The 22,651-nt window shown below is 52.8% G+C and overlaps 1 protein-coding gene across 4 annotated transcripts in view; it reads right to left on the reverse strand.

Annotated features, from left to right (window-relative positions):
• Vav2 (vav guanine nucleotide exchange factor 2) overlaps positions 1 to 22,651 on the reverse strand; it is a 169,509-nt gene that overhangs the window by 5,829 nt on the left and 141,029 nt on the right. For 2 of the 4 annotated variants that reach the window (NM_001106563.2, NM_001446927.1), the window contains 16 exon segments: positions 132 to 255; positions 1,250 to 1,337; positions 3,145 to 3,261; positions 5,752 to 5,804; positions 7,067 to 7,141; positions 8,382 to 8,509; positions 9,294 to 9,315; positions 9,858 to 9,874; positions 11,893 to 11,981; positions 12,205 to 12,306; positions 13,709 to 13,818; positions 16,267 to 16,399; positions 17,060 to 17,145; positions 19,216 to 19,302; positions 21,935 to 22,003; positions 22,409 to 22,504. In NM_001106563.2, coding sequence (NP_001100033.2) covers positions 132 to 255; positions 1,250 to 1,337; positions 3,145 to 3,261; positions 5,752 to 5,804; positions 7,067 to 7,141; positions 8,382 to 8,509; positions 9,294 to 9,315; positions 9,858 to 9,874; positions 11,893 to 11,981; positions 12,205 to 12,306; positions 13,709 to 13,818; positions 16,267 to 16,399; positions 17,060 to 17,145; positions 19,216 to 19,302; positions 21,935 to 22,003; positions 22,409 to 22,504 — 1,396 coding nt within the window. 4 annotated transcript variants of the gene reach the window in all.

The raw sequence follows: 22,651 nt of genomic DNA on the forward strand, positions 1-22,651 counted from the left end.
ATCGGCTTCATGAACTGAGAAGGGGCGCGAGTCAAGGCGTGAGATAGGGAGGCCCTGGCCCTACACTCTGGGGTCCAGCAACAACCCAGGTGGACAGGGAGATCTGGGATACCCCTGGACACAGCAATTACCTGGAGATCGGCTTGAGGCCCTGGTGGCGGCGCGCTCCCGAGACTTGTAGGGGAACTTGAGTGTAGTGTCTAACTGCTTGAAGCTCTCCTTAAGTGAGTGGCACTGGTAGTACTCCACCAGCTCCTGCAGGGGGCGTACACTCACCAACTGGTGGAGACTCAGGAGCCCTCCCACTCCTGGGTTCAAGGGATGGGCTCCTCTGAGACCTCCTCAATCTCACCCCAGCCAAGCCCAGCTACGATGGCTAGGGCCTCAAAAACCTCTCCCTCAGGCCCAAAGCTCCCAAATATTTCTGAAAGAGTGCTCTGAAAGAATGACAGAGTTCATTGAAGAACAGCTACAATGCCATCCATGCTGGACGGAGGCACACCCACAAGGCAGAATGGCACAAGGCTGGCAGCTCCAAGAGACACCTACAGCCTCGCCGGGTGGTGTTTGTTGGCTCTGGGCTGTGAAGGGGATTTCAGGCACTTTGTCAGCCTGTGTTTTCCTGTGGGTCACAGAGAGGAAAGGAAATTCCCAATGTCCTGCCAGGGGAGCAATGTTTGTGACTAAAAGAAATAGGCCAGGTATGGTGGCACACACCTCTAATCCAGCAACTAGGAAGGCAGGGACAGGCTGAGAGAACTCCACAGGGAGTTCCAGACCTGCCAGACCTACGTTATGTCTGTCTCCAAAAACAAAGAAAAAGGGCTGGGGTCGAGGTTGGGCCCAGTGGTAGGGCAATGCTAGTATGTGTAAGTTCCGTGCTAGTACTTTAAGGAATTGTATGCCTTTAACTGCATTCTGGTGGGGCTGACCCCAAGGATGTGGGGAGATGCTCAGCTCAAGGCAGCTCGAGGTCTCATGTCTGAGGTAAGAAGCCTCAGCGGGCCTTGGTTTCTGCTCTATCATGTGAGCTAGGAAAGGTTTAGGAGTGACCCAACTCCTCCGGTATGACATGACTCCAACTGTTCCCAGGTATCCTATCACCTGTCTCTAGAGTTTGCCCCACATTGGGAAGAATCACCCCTCCCTAGGCAAAGAGAATGGATCATCAGGGGGCAGAGTGTAAAGAAGAAAGCCATTCACAGGCCTCTGGGACCAGGGTCGGGCAGTGAGTTACAGGCACACACACCAGGAGGCTCTCAAACTTCTTAGCTTCCGTGATGTGGATCCAGCTGTCTTTCTCCACCACCTTGATGTGTTTCACTTCATCATTGAACCTGGATGGACACACACACAGCCCCAGGCTTATTCCAGATCTGCTTCAGCAAAGATCCTGACCTAAACCAGCCCCTCCCGGCCAGATCTTCCATAGCTCTCCCTGCCGGCTTTAAGTCCATACCCCAGACTCTCCACTATCCGCCCTGACCTCAGCCCCCAACCCCTCTACGCAGATCCAAAAGAATGGAGCACAAGTCCAGCAGGTCCCGGAGCCAGCTGCCCTGACCCTCACCCACCATCATCTTTAGTTCAAATGCATCCAACCTAGAGAGGCCTCTCCAAATGCCAGCCCAGCCCATGTAAGGCAGCACCAAGGTTAAGGCTGTCACACAGACGGAAATCTCAAGCCAGTGTCCTGATGCCTGTGGGTGTAGGAACCCAGTCGATGAAGCAAGAGAACTTATGTCCCTAAATATGTCTGCACATGACCCAAACATGTAACAAGGACTGGACAGTGCTGAGGGGTGGGGAGACATTCGAGGAATGCAAGGTTGGTTCGACACCCTGAAGTTGGCTAAAGGAAACAGGGAACTAATGGGTAATCAAACGTCACTCCACAGGGCCACTGTAGGCACCTACCTACCTGTGTTCACATGGCTTTAGCATGTGCTGTGAGCCAGACCGACAGGATTCCCACAGTGGTGTCCTAAAGTCTTGGCAGACACAAGGCACTGTGGACACTCCTAAGAGGTGGGTGTAACGGCTGTCACATCATTGTGTGGGGCTGGATATAGGCTATGATTTCTTTAGACCCTCAACATCATAGGACCTTTTGGAAAAGTGATGGCTCCTGGCAGTGTGACCTTTCTGAAGTAGGGAGACCCAGGGACCTCTCACCCTGCTCTAGCCCCTTCTAGCTCCACTAATTCTTGTCTCCACCCCCATCACCCTTGGGAGTCTTGTAGAGCAGGACCCTGGCCGCAGGTGCTACGGCGGTATCCGCCTATGATATTCCTCAGGTGTCAGATGCATGTTCCGGCTGTGTGTACCTGCCTGAGCTAGACTGTGTGGCCTAGGATGCTTGTGATAGGCAAGCTTTGAACCCCAACCCAGTGCAGAAGTAGAAAAAACATGCCCCAAAGGAAGAGGAGAAAGTAGTGTGCTCAGGTCCTGTGGCTGCCCTGCAGAGCCCAGTGCACACCTGCCCAGGAAGCCACGAGGCACTCCTGCAGCCACCGGCATCCCTTCCCAGCTCCGGTCGCTGCAGCAGGAGCGTCCGGTCTGTCTCACTATAGCTATCACCAAGAGGCCAGATCAGAAGGTTTGCCTCCCTCATTTCCCAGAAGACCAAAGATGCCCTTTCCCACACACAGGTGCCCTGCTCAGGACTCTCAGAACCCCACTGACTCATAGCAAATCAAACACCTAGTAACAGGTCTAAGACGCGTGCATGGGTGTCCTGGGCTGAGGAAAACAAACAGCTGGGTCTTGTTTGTTTTTTATCTGAGGAAAGATGCACAGACCATGGACCTGTAGCCCAAGCTACATGGCTGCCAGAGGCACTGCTAAAGGTCTCTGAGAGTCCCTAGATGCCACAAAGCAGTGCATGGGTACATCCTGACTAAGACTCACCAGTCGGCCAGTACGTCCCTGATGTCACTTCCCTGTGTCCCACCAGCCCACCTGTCTCTGAAAACGCACAACCCAGACCTTAGCTGGGTGACCTGGCCATGGAGCACACGTGAGGAGGCCTCTGCCGCCATCTTGTCTGAGCTCTTCTAGCCTGGGTATGAGAGGGAAGACCCACTCCATCCCCTCAACAGCAGGCTCGGGGGAGACACTCGTGAGGCTGGGGCCGCCGCTCACTTGATGCTGATGGCGAAACGCTCTGCCTCTGCTGGGCGCTCTCTGATGAGGTAGGTCCCGCTGGCATGAGACTTGAGTAGATTGTCCGTCTGCTGCCGTTCCATGTTGCCAGCGAACCTGGGGTCAGGGGGTCAGAGCTGAGACTCGATGCTGACAGAGTGCTGCCCCCGGTGTGTGTGTGCCACCTGCCTCAGGCTCTGCTTCTTGTCTGGACCTCTGAGGTAAGTAGACAGGTAACTGATGGGAGGCAGGTATGTGGCCATGTCCTGACAGGCAGGGCACGATGTGGGGGCCAGCACCTCACATCAAGCATACAAGGGTATCTGGTAAAGACGTCACAGGGGAGAGATAGGAGTGTCACAGCCAGGTGGGGGCGTTGTTCGGACCACAAACTTCCACCTGGCCCCCATTTCCTAAATTCTTTGCACTGCTTGAGAAGAAGTAACGGGGGCATTTTTGGGAGAGACGCTCTGGAGGAGGCCAGCATCTGTGCTGAAAGAGAACTGAGCAAAAATAGACCTTTCCTACCACAGATAGATGATAGATAGATAGATAGATAGATAGATAGATAGATAGATAGATAGATAGATGATAGATAGATGATAGATGATAGATACACAGATAGATAGATAGATAGATAGATAGATAGATAGATAGATAGATAGATGATAGATAGATGATAGATGATAGATAGATACACAGATAGATAGATAGATAGATAGATAGATAGATAGATGATAGATAGATGATAGATGATAGATAGATACATAGATAGATAGATAGATAGATAGATGATAGATAGATGATAGATGATAGATAGATACATAGATAGATAGATAGATATAAATAGATACATAGATAGATAGATAGATAGATAGATAGATAGATAGATAGATAGATAGATAGATAGTTGTGGATTGGGGTGGGGGAAGGCTGGTCCCCTCAGCAAAGCAACCCCCCCACATTCCTAGCATGACACCATGAGCTTAGTCTTCAGTCTGCACAATTAGGGTAGATCTGGAGCTAATATATTAAATTTCTTGGAGGCTGGGGATTGGGGGGATTACTTTCCTTAGTGGTAGCCACCGGTAGGTTGCCCACACTCTAGTTAAAAAAATCAAAACACCCCCCCCCCAATGGTCTACAAGCAAAGCTAACTAAATTCAATGGTCACACACACAAAAGATACACAACTAAGAGGGAAACTGTCTGGGGAGAAGTCGGGAGACGGAGAGTCACGGGGGTACAGTGGCTAAAATTCACTCTTACATGCCTGGAGTTGGCTAAGGAGAAAAAAAAAATTAAAGCAAAAACAACTGTGCGGTGGTTAACTTTCACTGTCGACCTGAATCACCACGGGAACAGATCTCTGGATGTTTGAGGGATTGCCTGGATTCAGCTAATGGAGGCGGAAGGCCCAGCCCACACCCTTGAGCTGGGCCCTCAGATTGAACAAAGAGAAAAGGCAAGCTGAGGCAGCATTAGGTCACCTCTCTGCTCCCTGACAGGGGAGGAGCTGCCTCCTATGCCCTGTGATATGCTGCACCAAGAGCTGTGAACCAGAATAAACCTTTCCTCCCTCACACCGCCTGGTCAGGTGTTTGCCCAGTGAAACGACAAGAAGCCAACACTCCATCAAGTGAGAACCATGCAATCTCTGTGTCAGCAACCATGTGCCACCTGCAGGTTAGAGCAGGCAGGGTATACACGCAGCAGGCCCCATGGGACCTAGAGATGTGCAGGGGACAGACACTGAGGTGCTAAGAGGAGGCAAGGACTTGGGACTCTGCAAATGCCACATGTGAGGTTGGGGATACTGGCCTGAACTGGAGAATCAGTCTATCTGGTTTAGAGGTATGTACACTGCCCATGTGGGGCTAGGCGGCTTTGAGGACAAGTTCTTCTGGGCACTGGCCCCATCAGGGACAACAGAATCAGCCCAAGACTCCTGATCTGTGACCGTACCCCAAACACCCACTGTGATGGTTTGCATATGCTTGGCCCAGGGAGTGGCACTATTAGAAGGTGTGGCCTTGTTGGAGGAACTGTGTCACTGTGGGGGTGGGCTTGGAGACCCTCCCCTCCTAGCTGCCTGAGGATGCTCAGTCTGTTCCTGGCTTCCATCAGGTGGAGATGTAGAACTCAGCTCCTCCTGCACCATGCCTGCCTGGATGCTGCGATGCTGCCATGCTCCCACCTTGATGATAATGGACTGAACCTCTGAACCTGTAAGCCAGTCCCAGTTAAATGTTGTTCCTCATAAAACTTGCATTGGTCATGGCGTTTGTTCACATAGGACCCTAAGACACCCACCGTCATCCTCTGTGTAACCCAGTGCCTCTTCTTACCAAAGGCATGACTACAAACTAGGCCCTAAATACAGCACTTTCTAGCTTCCATGATGAAGCGTACGTAGTGAGTCCTGCGTAGAAAAGAGCTCATTACCACACACTGGAGCCTGCTGATGTTTTAGAGACAGGAAAACGGCCAAGATGAGGCTCAATTCCACCCCGGCCCAAGCCAACTCATGGGCTTGGGCTTCTAGAGCCATACCCTGTGACACAGGGCTCACCGAAGTCCCCATACTGCAGTCCACAATCCACTTACCACGGGTATGCAGTGTAATCGATCTCCCGGGATGGCGGGCGGCCAACAGGCGGCTGGGATTAGAACACAGGTATATTAATGTCCCCAGGGGGCGTGAGAGAGAGAGGAGCTCATCAGAAATCTAATCCTGGGACCAGCACTCTAAACGGAGACAGAACCCTGAGCTGTGACATCCTAGGGGAACCGCCAGGACTTCCTCTGAGCTCAGGAAGGTTGACAGACGGAGTGACTGGTTTTCACAGAAGCAATGAATGAATGAGGAGCCACCAACAGGAACAAGTAGTTCCTGAAAGGGAAATGCTGAAGGCCACAGAAAATGTCCAACAGTGGGCATGAGGTGGCCATGCTCAGCAGGTACTATGCCCTCCCTGACCCCTGACCCCTGCCCTCCTCTGCTATGGGAGAGCTCTGAGCATTTAAAATGTTCCTTCAAGCAGCACATGACTGGGTGGGTGAGCAGGGACGCCTCTCGTTCTATTACTTTCAGGGAGAAGTCTCTCTGAGTTTTAGCTGTGCTTGGGGGGACAGAAGTCAAGCTTACATTGGGACAACCCCGGGCTGCCATTGACACCAGAGCCAAGACAGACTCAGAGGGAAGAGGCCACCTAGCCTTCGTTCCAAACAAGGCAACTTCCAGCTTTCGGGCCTTGTGCCTGGGAAACTTCCTCCTCCCTGGGCTCTGACGGCCTGAGAGGACTTACTGGGAGTGTTAGCCACAGAGAAGGCAATGGTTCTACATTAGTTCCCACTGAGGGGATGATGCCCACTGTGGTGGTTCAAAGAAGAATGGGCCCCAAAGACTCACAGATTTGAATGCTTAGTCACGGGGGGTGTGGTGGTGGTGGTAGTGGAACGGTTTGAAGGGATTAGAAGGATTAGGGGGTGTGACCTTGTTGGAGGAAGTGTGTCACTGGGGTTGGTTTAAAAAGGCCCTCTCTCATGCCCAGTGTTTCTGTCTGTTGCCCACAGATCAGGATGTAGCTCTCAGCTACCGCTCTAGAGACATGCATGCTGCTATGCTCCCAACACGCTCCACCATGATAACAGACAAGCCCTCTGAAACTATAAACCAGCCCCAATCAAATGCACAGGTTTCCTTGGTCATGGTGTCTCTTTGCAGCAATAGAACACTGACTGAGACACCCACAAGCTGACCATCCTCAGCTCCCAAACCTTCAACAGACAACTGCACCTTTGTCCACCCCGAGGCTCTACCCCAGGTACAGCTCCCTGTGGCTATCTAGCAAGGACACGATGGTCCTAGTTCTCTGCATCTTGGATCCTGTGATCTAGAAGCATCAGCAAAAAGACTCACCCTTCCGTCCACCGGGCAGGGCTTCACAGATGAGCTGGGGAAATACCCTGACTTCCGAGTTTGAACCAGCCTCCCCTGGAGGAACAAAGAATGAAGAGCCATGAGGGTGCCTGCAGCTTACAAATCCCAGGCCTGACATGAGTGTTACCTCTCTGCTGTGACCTTAGTTGACCTCTCCACCCCTTGGAGCAGAAGGACAAGGGCATTCCCACTTTACAGAAAAGTAACCCCAAGACTCAGCACAGTAGTCAAGTGTTTTGTCCCACCTAAGAAACAGGTAACACCCAGAGGTGGTAAAAGATGAAGACCTGGTGTGATGGTTTTGTCAATTTGACATAACCTAGAATCATCTGAGAAGAGATTCAAGTGAGGAGCTGTGTAGGACAAGCTGCCCTCCCTGCTTCTAGGTCTTAACTGCCTTAGCTGAGGTGAGAAGACCCAGCCTGAGTAGGCAGTACAACTCCCTGGGTTTGGGTTCTGCTCTGTGTGTGAGTTAGGAAGGTGCCCTGGGTGCTAAGCCAGCAACCTTTCCCTCTGCTCTTGACTGTGGACGTGATGTGACTGGCTGCCTCAAATCCCCGCCTGACCTCCTTGCAAGGATGGACTGTAACCTGGGCCCATGACCAAATAAACCCTCTCTCCCCTGGGCTGCTTTCTGTCAGTTCCATTACAACAACAGTACAAAACTGTAACAACCGGGATACAGGGTGACACCCGGGTGTCACTTCTGTACCCTCTGGCTCTCATGTTATACATTGGCTCTGTAATCTGGACTCAAGTTCCTTGAGAGAACAAGACACTACAAATATCACCAACCTTTATCCTAACTCTGTACCCCAAGCAACCCAGGGAGTCTCGGGGTTCCTTAGCGGCTGGGGCTCAACAGAAAGGGTGTTAAAGGCTTAATATGCTCCAGCTCAGAACTGAAAACTATTCCACGAGAACATGATGGCGCCTGTGTTTGCCTCCCTCCCACCAGACAGAGCCCCGGGGCCAATCCCTAACACTGTGAGTGGCTGCTGACCAGAATGGGGGCATTGAGGACTGGACAGGGCATGGCTGGGACAGAATCTGGAGAGGGCCTGCGGGGTCCACTGAGGCAGGAAGGTCGGGGCAAGCAAGAGTCTCGGTGGAAGGATGCTGCACCCTACCTGTGCGACAATCGCCTCCATGAAGGCATAACAGAATTCATGTGCAGAATGGAGGTGACAGAGGCCCTGGGAAGCAGCCTCTCTATGGCATCACCCCTAACCTCCCTGCTTCGGCCTTGAGGGATAAGCAAGGCCGAACCTCACCCCCAGGACCCAGGACTCACCTCCCACCAAGGAGAATCGGGGTCACCCCGGAGCAGCTCTATCACATCCCCTGTCTGGAAGGTCAACACGGGCTTCCCGGGAGGGGCTGGGTTACCATGGTAATTCTGCACGGCAACCATCTTGGGACCTAAGATAGAAGAAAATGGCTCACGGGTGACTTCGTCCTTGCTGGCGGCTCCTCCCATCACCAACCCTCCCTGATCTGGGGAACCCTTCATGAAACTGTTCCCCAACACAGAGAGACACGAGGGCCTGTATCGCCCTTTCTGTATCCTCCCCTGGCTCCTACATCTACTGAATTAAAACAGATGGCAGAACATTCCAGTAACAGCTACTTATTTTTAGATGGAATTTTATGTCTCTCCCAGACACCACTGAGCTGGATCTGAGGTGTGGAGCTAGGGAGGGCCCCCGCCATGTTAGGGATGAGAGGCAGGCCTGGGTTTGCAATGGAGATAGATATAGCTGAGTACCCAAGAATCTGAGGCTACCCTCAGATGGGGTCCCGGTCTCACCCCAAATGTTCAAAGAGGTCACCAAACTGTCTTTCCAGGCCTGGCCTAGGTCGATATGGCCCAATAGTGGTAACACCTGGGTGGGGTTTGAGTTTCCTCTGAGGAAGTTTAGGTTTCATCCGGAATGTTTAAACAGCCTGGGTAGCATCCAGGGGCACAAAAAAAGGTCAAAAACCCCTGGGCTTCCTGATCACACAGGTCTTGGTCCTAAGCTTGGCACCTCTAGGAGCTGTGGACAGAAAGCCCTTGGTCCTCTGAAAGCCAGCCCTAAGTCAACCCTGGGAGGCAGCCAGAGAGGCTAGGGCAGACAACGGCTGTGCTCAGTCGCCACCACTCACACACACAGCTCGTTGGGTGGCTGAAGAAGGCAGAAGTGGCTGGGTCCAGCACACTCACCTAGTCCTGCTCCGGGAGCGTCCTGTGAGAACAAGGACGGATGTTAGGGAAGGGGTTCCGCCTCTGGGCCCCGCATCAGCACCACCCCATGACATGAGTGCCAAGGCAGGAAGCAAAAGGGCAGAGCCACGCCTCCAGGAGATCTGTGCAACACTGGTCCCCTCTCCCAACACTCATCATACCCCCACCCCCGGCTCCCCAACCCCACTCCCCGGGGAAACCTCCCTGACCGTCTCCCGGCCTCTGTTCTGGACATGGCTTGGACAACACAACTAAGTGCTGTATAACAGCGCTGTCTCCGTGCCCCTGTGGGGTTCAGTGAGCATCCAGTCAAGGCTGGATAACAGGGCTGGACTCTTCAGCTTTCAGGAGACGTGGCTCATGCCCCGCAATGACCTCAGTGCCCTGTGCGCATGAGCATGCTGTACCACAGAGGTGCAGCTGCGGCCAGAGCGCACTGGGGAGATAGAGGGGAGAGCTGCTAAGACACATGCCAGCTATGGAGCCACCAGGGGAGCACGCACAGAGACATGTCTCTGTGCTGGCAGAGTTGGGGGCACTCACCGCATCTGCAGGCGAACCTGGAAAGGAAGCAGATCAGGGGTCAAAGCAGAAACCTGGACAGAAAGATGACCTTCACAGTATGCATTCCCCAAACTGGAGGGGCTGGCTGAGCTGCAGGGGCTCCATTCAGAGGCCGATCACAGACACACGCATAGACCCAGCCTCCTATCTATGAACGTTACCTTGACGGCATATTCTGACTTCTAGCTCTGAGGAACCACAGGGAACTCACAGACTGGGCTTTTCTACCTGGGCCAACTGTGAATGGTGGTAACTGCCAGGCTCACCTGATGTGGCAGGGCTCATGAAACAATTTCCACACCTTGTCAGTGATACCTGCCACAGGTAGGTGATACAGAGGTGGGTGGTCAGGTCCCCGTTGCCATCTTCCTCTAAGACCCTCCCACATACTCAAGGACACTAGTCACTCCGCTGTCGTGTGGGAGGGAAGACGAATTCTAGTCACCTCAGCATGGGTCAAAACAAAGATCATTCCAGCTACAGTGTATGACTGGTGGGACCTCAATAACCACGACTAAGATTGCCAAAGACCGCTCTGGGAACATCTGAGATTTTGACAGACTCTTTTGGCACATAATGGTGAAAAAGGCTCTCAGGAAGGGCTGGTGTCTCCCTATAGGCATCTGGGTTCCTGTGAGGGTCACACAGTCCATCTGCTTTAGTTGTGGTATTGCCACAGTTCACAGGGGAAAACCAACCAAAGCTTAGGAAAAGGAAAGTAGCTTGGACAGTAACACTGTCCCCTAGCAGAGGACAGAGGGACCCACGGGAGAGGGGAGGAGGAAGGGGAGGGGGAGGGTCACAACCCCCTGGAATAATGTCTAGAGCCAGCCAGGGGTTGTAATGACACAGAGGATACTGGTGAGGACCCCGCTGGTATAAGAAGGAAATGCCCAGTGTGCCTGTTGATGCCTAAAAGAACATGAATCAGCCCTCCCCTTCCTTTTTCTTCTCTACATTTCAAACTTCTACAGGTAATAAGAATCTATTCATTAAGATGGGGGGAAGTAACTCTGAAAATGTATTTTCTAAACAAAAAAGAAAGACAGAAAGAAACAAAGAGGAAAGAAAAGAAAAGAAACCTAAAATATACCAAAACCCTGCCTTCAGTTAATCCTATGGCTTTGTTCACCTTGAGACGGGCTCGTGTAGCCCAGGCTGGCCCCAAACTCACTCTAGGACCAAGGATGTTTTTGCCATGCTTTTATTTCTGAGTAAGTTCACTGACCACGTTTCTTCTCTTTGGTTGAGACAGAGTCTCGCGTTATAGTTTTGGTTGGCTTCAAGCTCAGAGAAATGTGTGCCTCTGCCTCCTGAGTGCTGGGAACAGAGGTGTGAGCCACCATGCCCTGTCCTGTCTTCTTATTTACTTTCTGTCTTTTTCTAAATCCTATTCTAATAAATAAGTTTGCTGCTAACTTTTAGAATCGCACACAAAGTAGGAAGCGACGGTGGCAGTTGCCTTGCATGAGGGGCTCATGGCCACAAGAGGGCGACATTGACCGAGCCAGTGCCACTGTCCAGACAATGCTGGGGCTGATCTGGAGGTGGCATCTACTGGGCCAGACAGACCAATAGCAGGACAATGATCCCAAGACGCTGTCAAGCATGGGAGGACTGAGCCACACTGCAGAGGGCTGACAAAGCTATCCCGCTAGAAGAGAAATTCTAGGCTCAGCCATGGGACTCAGAGCAAGTTGGCGTCCTCCGGATGGCAGTTCCTGTGTCAGTGAAGTACATGCCCAGTGAGTGGTAAGGACAGGGACCTCTCATTTGAAGCACAGAGAATGTGCCTGGCACTCGTCAGGTGCCCCTACCCATGCAGAGCTGTCCCTATAAGGTGGGACGCCATTGATAAAACCCCACGTGCACTCCCAAATCACACACTCTAACCCCCTGGGTCCAGTTCCTGTGCCTGGCATCAGAGAGCGGGAGCTCCCCCATTCCTGCTGAGAATACCCTGTGCCCAGCGTGTGGGTGTGGATCAAGGGAACCAAACCCATGCACTACTCACTCATCTTGCAGGGGGGTATCACCTCCAGGCACTCCTTGTGTGCCCCGACACCACATCTGGTACACAGGTATCCCTGGTAGAAGGTACCCCTGTGTGGGAGGAGGGTGGCAGGTGAGGTGGGGCGCAGCTCCCTGCACTCGGCCACAGTCATCATGATGGTCGATGGTCCCCCCTGGAGCACGTCCCCAAGCATCTGCTCCTCCCTGACCATCTCGACCGGTCCCCAGCAGGGGACCTGACACTCCGGGTGACACTGGGCAGCTACGCAGCGTATCCCTGTAGCCCAGGGTTGAACAGGCAGAAGACGTCTACCTGAGGAACATCTTGCAGGCTTTGCAGTTGGTGGTCTTGTCAAACGTGTACATCTGGAAACTATGATGGTTGGCATTGGCCTTGTCTGGCTTGATGTTTGACCTGTGGAAGGAGAGAACAGGCAGGTAACCCCTAAGCCTACAAATACAGCAATGACTGTATAAGGACACTGGCTGCACACACCAGGGGCCTGCGCCCCAGTTTGGCTATCCCTGAGATCGGCAGGGAGCAAGACTGAGGGTGGGGGAGGGGCTCGGGTGAGGCAGAAGGTTATTAAAATGGCCAAGTGTCAAGCTTAGTGAGTGCAGTTGTCCCTCCTGATCTATAGTTTACCTATAATCCAGTGTGAACTAAAAATATTACATGGAAAATCTCAGAGTCGAGCAGTTCCTGTTTGTGAGTGACATGATAAAACCTCTCTAAGCCAGGACACAGGTCGTCCTCTGTCGCCATATACAAGTTAGTAGTCACTTAGTGGCCAGCGGGCATCGCACGTTGACACAGTGCTTGCTTTCCAGCGACTTGGACTGTACTTACCACCTGCCCCCGTGCAAGCGTAATGATTGGCAGTTCATTAAAATCCATTGTGCAATCCTCTAGTAACTAGTCCTCAGTTACGAGTTGTACTTACACACTGCACCCTAGCATCAGTCTACACGGTGAGGAAATTTCGTGCACATAAGGGTTGATGCTACTGTGGTCTCAGGCACTCAGTGCTGGTCTTGGACCATGCCCCGTGGACGGCAGGGGAATTGCAGTAAGGCTTATACTTCAGTGTAAATGCTCGTAAAGTGTGCACAAATGGGGGATTACTAGCTCATGATGCTCCCTGGGGCCCGGAGGTATACCTCAAGGGTAAAGTCACTTCCCCACCATCGTACCAGAGAAGATAGGACAGAAAAGCAGAAGCAAAGACAGAGAGATGTATATGGGGAGGATGCTCACATTTTCAACTTCTACGAATACTTGAAACTGCTCACAGCACAAGGGGATTTCAACCCACAGAAGCTGAGGGGCAGAGAGCCCCAGGGCTCTCACAGCCTCTGAAGCCACTGACTCGGTGTATCGTCCTGATCCCGCTCCCCTGACCTTGTTCTTTGTACCTGTATCTCAACATGTGGGGGGTCTCAAGGAGTGGCCTGCTCCCCCAGAAAACCCCAAGCCCAAGCCCGGCACTGCCCACAGGGCCAGTGGCACTCCCCACCCCCACTCTCTGCCCCCTCTGCTTTTTTCTCTATGTGTTGGGGTACCCCTCAACCACAGGGGACACTGCTCCAGCCACGTCACAACCTGGACACAAGTCACAGCATGAGGTCCAGCCCTCATCAGGACAGCTGATGCCACCAGGACATCTAGGAGACAGATAGTTAAGGTCTACTGAGTTGGCTGGTGTCCCACGGGGAAGGAGCTTGTTTCACACTGAGCAACAGAACCACCTCCCACCACGACCCTGAGGAGGTCAGGAAGCCAGCGCCATGGCCTGAAGCTCCTGCCCGGAACTCACATGGCCATCTCGAACTGCTCCATCCACTTCCGTTTCATGTCTTCCGTCTTGCAGAAGAACTGAAAGCCTTGCTTCCCTTGGAGGTGAATCAGGTAGAAGCCATAGGACCACTGTGGGGACAGAGGCTGGAAGTTGGCATGGCTTTGTAGGAGACAGGGTGTACACAAGTTCACTAGCACTGTGTGTGTGTGTGTGTGTGTGTGTATGTGTGTGTGTGTGTGTGTGCGCGCGTGCCTATGCCTTGTGTAACACACTCTTGTGTATAGACACATACACTCTTGCCTGGTTGCATGCCTGTGTGTGTCCTCCCACACCAGAGGCTGTGGGTGCACTGTTATCTTGCCTGAACAGGCCAGGGTAGCTCTCATGGGTGAAGGTGTTTAGGAACATGTGTCAAAGTGTATGTGTGCTTTCCTGTGTAACATGTGTACCTGTACTGTGATGAAGTGCACATATGTGCATTGGTACTTGTGTCTGTTCCTAGACATAGGAACAGTGTATGTGTATGCGCACCCAAGCCTGTGTCTAGATGTTCATAGCTCCTTTCACATGTGTAAACGTCATGTGTGGAGTGCTGTGACCTATAGATCATGTTCTGCACATGGACCGGTGTGTACAGGTGTACAGGTGCACATGCATACATGCATATGTGCATGCAGAGCTCCTGTTGGGTTCACACACATATATATGGGGTCCTGCTGTATGTATGCATGTATGTGTGTGTGCACATACTGTTGAGTATGCATATGTGCCATACTGTGCCCATGCATGTGTGTATGTATGCAGGGACCCTGCTGTGTGCACTTTTACATATGTAGGGGCCTGCTATGTGTGTATGTGTTTATGTGTGTATGTGCATATGTGTATATGTGTGTATGTGTACATGTGTGTATGTGTATATGTGTGTATGTGTGTATATGTGTATGTATATGTGTCTATGTGTACATGTGTATGTATATATGTGTATATGTATATGTGTATATGTGTCTATGTGTACATGTGTATGTGTACGTGTGTACATGTGTGTATGTATATATGTGTATATGTGTACATGTGTATATGTGTGTATGTGTGTGTGTGTGTGTGTGTGTGTGTGTGTGTGTGTGTGTGTATAAGTGTGACATCCCAAGCTCAGGGCCCGCCCTCTATCAGGATATCCCAACCCTCCTGCACCCCTTCACTGGGTACTTCAACCCAAATCCCTGCTGTCCCTGAGATTCCTCAGGAGTGGTGCCCAGGAACCAGCCCAAGAGCCTTCCATAGCCCTGCCCACTCACTTTCACTTCCTGGGTTAAAAAACGAATCCTGAGTTAATAACAACAGGAAAAACAAAGGCCAGGGTCAGATGGCTGAGGGTCTGACCAAACTGAGCCACCCGGCAGTCAGGCCTGACCCACTGGCCTGAGAAAAGGGCTTCCAAAGGGTGCTAGGTCAAGTGTGGCCTAGTCTTTCAGGAGTAGAGAGATGAGGGAGGGGGAGAGGGAGGAGCATGGGGAAGGGAAGGGGAGGGGAGAAGTGAGGAGGATCCTGCAGGGCAGAGTTCAGAAAGTCTCTGAGTCCACTGCTCAGTGCTCCCTGATCTTTACTTGCCAGGAAGGAGAGCAGGCTGGCTATCCGGTCGGTGCCACAAAGATGTGTCACTTTCGTGATTAAGATATAGAGGAAGGAGGGGGAGGGCCATGAGCCCGCTCTACTCAGGCCCAGGGAGCCCCAGAGTTTGGAAAGGCCAGCATGGGGCACCACTGGGGGACAGGGAGAGCACCAGGCGCTTACCATCTTCCCATGAGACTAAGAAGCATGAAAAGGGAAGGAAAGGGAGACAGGTCATTAGCAGGCTTGGCCAGGTCCTGATATACTGCAGCCTGGGCAGGCTGATAGCCCAGGACGGAAGAACCCAACCTCTGTCAAACAGTCTAGGTGTTCTCCCTAAGGCTTCGCAAGAAGCCCAGGAGCTTGGGAATTAGCCTCGGTCACTGTCTCTTGCTTCAGGCACCAGGATTAGGAGGAGCCTGCGCATGGTCCTATATGGGGACTTGCAGAAGGTCAGAGCCTTTAGCAGCTGGCTCTTGTCCCCAACCCAGCACAGGGCTACACGCGCATAAGGTGCTGTACTCAGAAGCCTCAGAGAAGCAAGACTGTGTTTCCCATCCCTTCGCAGCCACGGCCACGGCCACAGCCTCAGAATCCATAGCCCCACCCCCTTGAACCCACAACCCCTTTTCCTGCAGTCCTCATCCACTGGCTTTCAGAGCCTGACAAAACACAAGCCAGCCCCCAGCAGATGAGACAGAGCAGGAATGGAGCGGAAAGGCCTGCTTGTTACAACAGCCAGTGAGGAACCAGAGTCAGGTCCACTGAGACTAAAAAGTCAAGGCTAGGAACTAGGCTCTCGCTGGCGCCCTATGGAAGGCCTTCCCCTCTGCCTCTAGGAAGCTGGAGTCCTAAGGGTGTTGACCACCCACCATGGGAACCACCTGCCACCACAATGACCAAGGGAGGCCCCACTGACTCCCGGGGGTTAGGACCCAGCACCTGCCCCTCTGCAGACCCAGACCCACCTTCTTGATGTCTTTGTTGTGCATGGGGTCATCAGTCATCTTGTGGAAGAGCAGTTCAATAACCTCCTTCAGCTCATAGCTGTAGCCCTTCCTCTTACACACGATGACCACCTTGTCAAACAGGAACAGGTACCTGGCCACATAGTGTACCGAGTGTCAGGACGGCCATGCTGTGTGTGACAAGCCTGTATCCCTGCCTGACTCCAGACAGCTGTCCCTGAGACCACGGTCAGTGTGTCAGACCAAGAGGGCCAGGCCTGTACAGGCTGCCCTGACTCTAAGGTGAGGTCCTCCTTTCAGCCAGGATATGGCACAATGACTCTCGGTCAGGAAGCCACTGTTCCCATAAAGCCACCCTCAGTGCCACCTCCATGCAGAAGGTCCTTAGTCTTCTATCTTTATCTCCCTTGGAGCACTAACCCAAGGCCACTGCCAATTCTCTCCTCTGTGCCCCCAGAACCCAAGTCTGTTGTGACCCTCGTAGATGGCTGACTTGTCCTGACCCCGCCACCTGCCTATCTTCTCCCACTTGACAAGGAGCTCCCTGGAGGCCAGGCCTCTCCACGTCCCGGCTTTGTCTCCCAGGCCAGCTCAGGGCCCACCACAGGCAGGGCGGTGTTTCTGTGTGGTTATTGCTGACTGATATGACAGACACATAGAGATTATGTAGAGAAAAGGAAGTAACTGAAACAGAGCTGCATAGAGCCGGCCACGCTGTTGTTCTTCCCACAGGAGGGTCTGTCTTGGGCTTCCTGGGAGTGGGGTTTGGGGTGCCAACCTTCACCCTCCTCACCTGTCTTGCTTGGTGTGGTTGACTATGGACCGAACTTTCAGCTCCCCGTCAATCTTCGGCCTCCCAAATTCCTCCAGCTTCACTTGCTGGAAAGGCAAGGACCGTCAGCCCAAGGGTGGACAACCTCTGCTTTGCTAGACAGGGGGATGAGTGGGCATGTCCAGGGCAGGACAGCAGGACCCAGGTGTGAACTAGGAAAATGTGCCTACGGTAAGGTGACTGGGTGGCCCAAGACCATGAAGGCGGCTGAGCCAAGCCTGTCCCCTCTCAGGGGGCCACAATGGGGACTCCCTTGAGTCCTGGGAACAAAAGATGATTGATGGCTTGGTCATGCTTACAGGCAACCCTTGTGTGGAACCCCGAGCTATAGGAAAAGCCAGAAGTCCAGCCCTAGGAAAGCAAATAAGGCAAGTAGCACGGCTGGATTGAGTGGCAACACAGGCGGGCCCAGCCAGGGGTTCATCCTCCACAGGAAGCAACCTATGCCTAGCCCTGCCACCACAGGGCCATGGAGTTTCCATCTCCGGTTCTGTGTGGACTGTGCCTCTCTGTTCTGTTCAATACAGAGAGATCTGCCTTTCCACCATCCTCTGTGCTTTCCAGGGATGAGTCTATTCAGCAGAGGGCAGAGGGCGGGTTCCAGGGGGTGGTCACACAGGCCTGGAGGCATGTTCCCTGTACTCTGTCAAAGCTCCTAGGTCTGACTTCAGTATGACACAGGCTGGCCTTGACACACAGCAGGGTTCACATCTGCTCGGGGACTCTGCTGTGCCCCTCTGTCCCTGTCGCACAGGACATATAACTCCAGGTGCCTTCACCTGGAGACACGACCTAGGCTGCATGCCACATGACAGTCACATACCAGAAACCCCGAGGTCCACAGACCACTGTTCTTTTTGAGAAAGGGCCAGTAGTATCCCAGACTGGCCTGGAAGTCGCTGTGTGGCCAAAGACAATGCTGATCTGTCTGCCTCTGCCTTCCTCCTCCCCTGCCCCCAATGCTGAATTACAGTCAGTGGCCCCAAGTCCGGTTTACTCAGGGCCCTGTGCATGCAAGGCTAGCACTCTGCCAACTAAGCCACACCTACATCCCGTTCCTTGTCATTTAAAGAGCAAACATGATTCACAACACCAAGGCAAACTGCCCTGTGTTCAAAAGCAGCTCGTTACTCTGCGGTGATCAGAGAGCAGGGATGATTGGCAAGCGGCCTGGACCCCACAAATGCTCACGCTTAGCGGTGCACAAGGATGGGGCTGGAGAGACGGCTCAGCGGTTAAGAGGTTCAGAGGTTCTGAGTTTGATTCCCAGCAACCACTTGGTGGCTCACAACTATCTATACTGACTCCCTCCTTTGGCCCGCAGACTGTAGACAGAGCACTCATCAGAACACTACTTGGTGGTTTCTCTCGCCCTCAGGCTGATGGCATGGCCTGGATGTCTCCGATGAGCCAGCCAGGTCTGCCGGGGTTCCTTTGTAGGTGAACATGGGTGTGCCAGCCTAGACATTAGGCTTCTGGGCTTCCGTCTCACCAAGCCCCGGAGAGTGAAAAGTCACCGAGGAAATGCTTGAGTGGTTCTATGTTAAAGTGACTCTGGGTACCAGACAGCATTTGGAAGTGCAGTCATCACTTGGGGTCAAGGTGCTATTAGCACCTGATGGGTGGGGCGAGGGTGTGCTTAAGTTCTCCTAACGCACAACACCGTAACACGGAGAGATCTAGACCCAACATGGGGCTAAGCAGGGCTTGAGTTCAGAAGGAATTTCTCTCTTCTCTGTAGAGTACGTTAGAGAGGAGCAACCCTGTCTGACAGAGCCCCTAGCCTGCTTCCTAGACAAGGAGAGAGTTGAGGGTCAGCTCTCAGGTTGAGATGACTGTTGCCCCACCCCCAAACCAAACCCTGTCCACTGCCCATCCTGAAGACATGGAGACTGACAGAAAACAGGAGGGCCACAGGCCAGGCGAAGCATCCTGCCTCTGGTCACCACAGCCTGGGGTCCAGGCTGGGTTGTCAATAGGACATCCATCTCCTCTGTCCTACTCATGGATGACTTCAGAGCGTAATTCACACAGGTAGGCTGAAGTGGACGAGGGCTTATTCTACCTCCTGAGTCAGCAGCCGCTACAGTATGCACGGTGTAAGGGTCCCTGCTTACCAGGTTTTCTATGGAGCACTGGAACTCACTAATCTTCTTCAAGGTCTCCTTGTCCCGTTTCACTTCATTAATATACATGGCCAAGTCCTAGAAATCAAGACAGGCTCAGTGCACCAAGTCTCACAGGGGGTGAACTCCCAGCCCCTTCCTAGTCCAGCTAGCTATACTCTTACTCCATCTTGCCTGGGGCACTCAAACTCTGGGCTATCAGAGTAAGGAACACCACATACAGGTAACCAAGAAGGAATAAGAACACAACATTTGAACCAGAGTACACAGTGCACTGAAGAGAGGGACCAGAACCCCCAAATCCAGGCTCCCTTCACTCAGCAGGCCTTCTGTGTCAGAATGGAGATTCAGCCCAGCATGGCTAGGCCACAGTGGACCATACACAGTCACTGTCTAGACCTTTCTGTTCTCATGAAGCCCCCCTCCCCTGCAGAGCCTGGGTATTCTGTTATTGCCTTGGGTGAAGGAGGTCCCTACAGGCTACTGCAATTCTCTAGTTAGTCACCAGGGGGCAGTGCTCACTTTTCTTCAGAAGTTTGTAATGGCCTGGAAGCGATGCCCAGTGGTGGCTGGGTCAGGGCAGCAGGGATCCTGCCCAGAGAGCAGAGCAGAGAGGAAATCCCCAACACGCAAAAGCCAGACCCACATCCTGGAGGCAGTTCCCACCTCCCTCATGGCCTCTCTTGCTTCTGGGGTCACTTCAAGAGCCACCCCGCAAACCTTAGGACTGGCAGCTCCTACCAGGTGCTGCAGTTTTGAAAAGGGTGGGTTTTGTTCTAAATCACCAGCAGGGATGAAGCTGAGCACGTGTCGCCCCATGCACACCAGGCCAGAGTCAGGGAAGTGCATGTCTGAGATGGGGATTCCCACAGAGACCAAGCATCAGAGGCAAAGCAGCCAACTTGCAGAGGACACAGCCTTGCACGGAGCGTGTAATGCAACCCTGTGGGAAACCTAGCTGCAGGGCAGTGACAGCTCAGACACTGACTGGATGAGTGATTTTCTGCTTTATATTGGAGACATTAAAGGCTTTTAGATTCCCTGCTGTAGTTGTTAGTTTTCATAGAGGGTACCTCAGTTGAAGAACTGCATTGATCACACTGTCTTTGTGTTCCTGTCTGAGAGAGAGTTTTGACTGATGACAGAGAAGAGAGAGGACTGCCCACTGCAGGTGGCGCCATTCCTAGGCAGGTGGGCTGTATTAGAGAACTAGCTAAGCACTCCAGGAAGTGAGTCAGTAAGCAGCCTTCTGTCTGTGGTTTCTGCCTTGAATTCTTTCCGATTTCCCTACGTGACTGACTGTGACCTGGGAAAGGAATCTAAAACCTTTCTCTCCCCTAAGTTGCTTTTGATTGTGGTGTTTATCACAGTAACAGAAAGCAAACCAGGACACCTCCCAAACTTTGAAGTTTGAAGAGCTGGCTCCCAGTGATAAGAAGACACAGAGTCACAAAGCCTCTGTGGAATGTCAGGAGCTGTATATCCTCAGGGTACTTTCCACAAAGGGACCAAAAGCCACTTGCTGTCCAGGCTGGGGCTTAGGGCACACCTGTAGCTATGAATCTCGGTTACAAATATGTCCCAGGAATGGCTGACACTCAATTGTGTCTGCAGTGGGAAGATGTGGTCCCTCTGCTACAGTGACCTCAGTTCCCCAGGGGAGCCAGCCAGAGGTCCCCATGTCAGCCATGTTTAAGTATACCTAAAACTGGTACAAACTTTTCCAGCATGAAGCCTTCTCACAGAGAGCTCCAGGCAGCTTTGAGAGCATGTCTTTCCCATTGGGTCCGTCTCCCTCCTCTTTAAATGAGGTGTCTTGGGGAAAGAAGGTGTCCGTAGACCAGAAGACTCCTCAGGTGTCAGAAGTCAATGCTGCAACTACCACTTCTCTAACAGTGTAGTACCAAAGGGACCCAGCCTGGCAGGCACTCCACCCTGTCTAAGTCAGGTATCTATGAGAGGAACAGGTATGGCTACGGGGTAGCCTGACAGTCCCTGGGCTAAGGGGTCTGGAAAGTGAATTTCTTGGACAGTGTCAAGTTCATGGCAAAGCCAGAGTGAGTGGGCCACAGACAAATTAGCGAGGAAGAGGACATGGCCTGAGCACACCGTGGGTGGGAAAGAATAGAGCACGCCCAGGAACCTAAAGGTGGTCTGGCTTCCCTAGAGTCTGAGACTGTCCTGTTACACACATCTTCAATGACCCTGGCCTGATTCAGAGCACAGTGGAAGCCACAAAGGTGTCTGAGCAGGACAGGGACGTGCTGAGCTCCCAAAGGCAGTGGACTGTCACACATGAGGCATAGAATGGCTGAACAGGGGTCTTCAAAGCCAGCACGTGAAAAGGAACCCTCAAGTGAGTGATGGGGCAGGACATGGGACAGAACTTCATCAGCAGAAGCCCAGGAGGAAAAGAGCTACCCCAGGATAGAGCTGGCGTCCGAAAACCTTTGATGGCCCCAGTAGACATTTGGAAATGCAGTGTGGGGACCAGGGCAACTGCTGGCAAGAAAAGTTGGAGACTTTGGACACACCGTGAAAGCAGCCTAGCCTGCAGCTCCATCCACCATCATTTAAGTCTAACCCCACCCCCCAGTGTCCTGTCTGTGTTACCCCGAGCAAATGGACCGCACTGCCAAGGAGCTCGGTTTGGATCCGGGAACACGTGCACACCAGTCTGAACTCCCCCAGCTCTGCCTCATCCCCTTACCTGCATGGCTTCCAGTGCTTCTTTGAGCTGTTGTCTTTCAGGCCGGTCTGCGGAATGGCTCAGGAGCTCCTATGGCAGTGAGAGGGGACCCAGGGTGAACCCTCAAGGTCCCAGTCCCATGCCTGCCCCTACCCAGTGCACACAGCAAGACCCTCAGGACAAAACCACCCACCAGGCCAGGATCGAGTCCCTCCGCCCAACCCCAACAGACATGAGGATCCCTTAAAGAAGAGCTTTGCAAGGAAGCTCGGAGACCAAGCGATTAAGCACAGTAGCTCTCCTCGTCCTGTTCCAAGGGTGCTTCCCTGTCTCGTCCCTCTTTCCTAATGTTGCTAATTTATTTTTTCCTTCCAGTTGCCATGACACCCCTTGGTGGTGTGTACTGCGCCTGTGTGCCCCCTGTCTGTGGGCCAAAGCCCACGCCATCAGAGCCCGGCATGACAGAGGGCACGGTGAGCAGGCTGACGGCCTCACCTTGAGCAACAGGTGGTACTTGAGCACCCGCTGCATGGGCACCACCAGCAGATCCTGCAGCTTGAACTTGCCCTCCTGGACCTTGAGTGTGCACTCCTGGGGAGAGAGAAGCAAGTGGATAAAGAGTACTCTCCCTGGGAGAACCCAACCCCCACCGCCAGCCACACAGAGAAAGAGACCTCAGCCCCAGATCTTCTAGAGTACGCATGAGACGGGTGCCACCATGTGGGCAAGATATACCAC

Source organism: Rattus norvegicus, chromosome 3, assembly GCF_021556685.1.
Source record: "Rattus norvegicus strain SHRSP/BbbUtx chromosome 3, alternate assembly SHRSP_T2T, whole genome shotgun sequence".
NCBI classification, from domain to species: domain Eukaryota; kingdom Metazoa; phylum Chordata; class Mammalia; order Rodentia; family Muridae; genus Rattus; species Rattus norvegicus.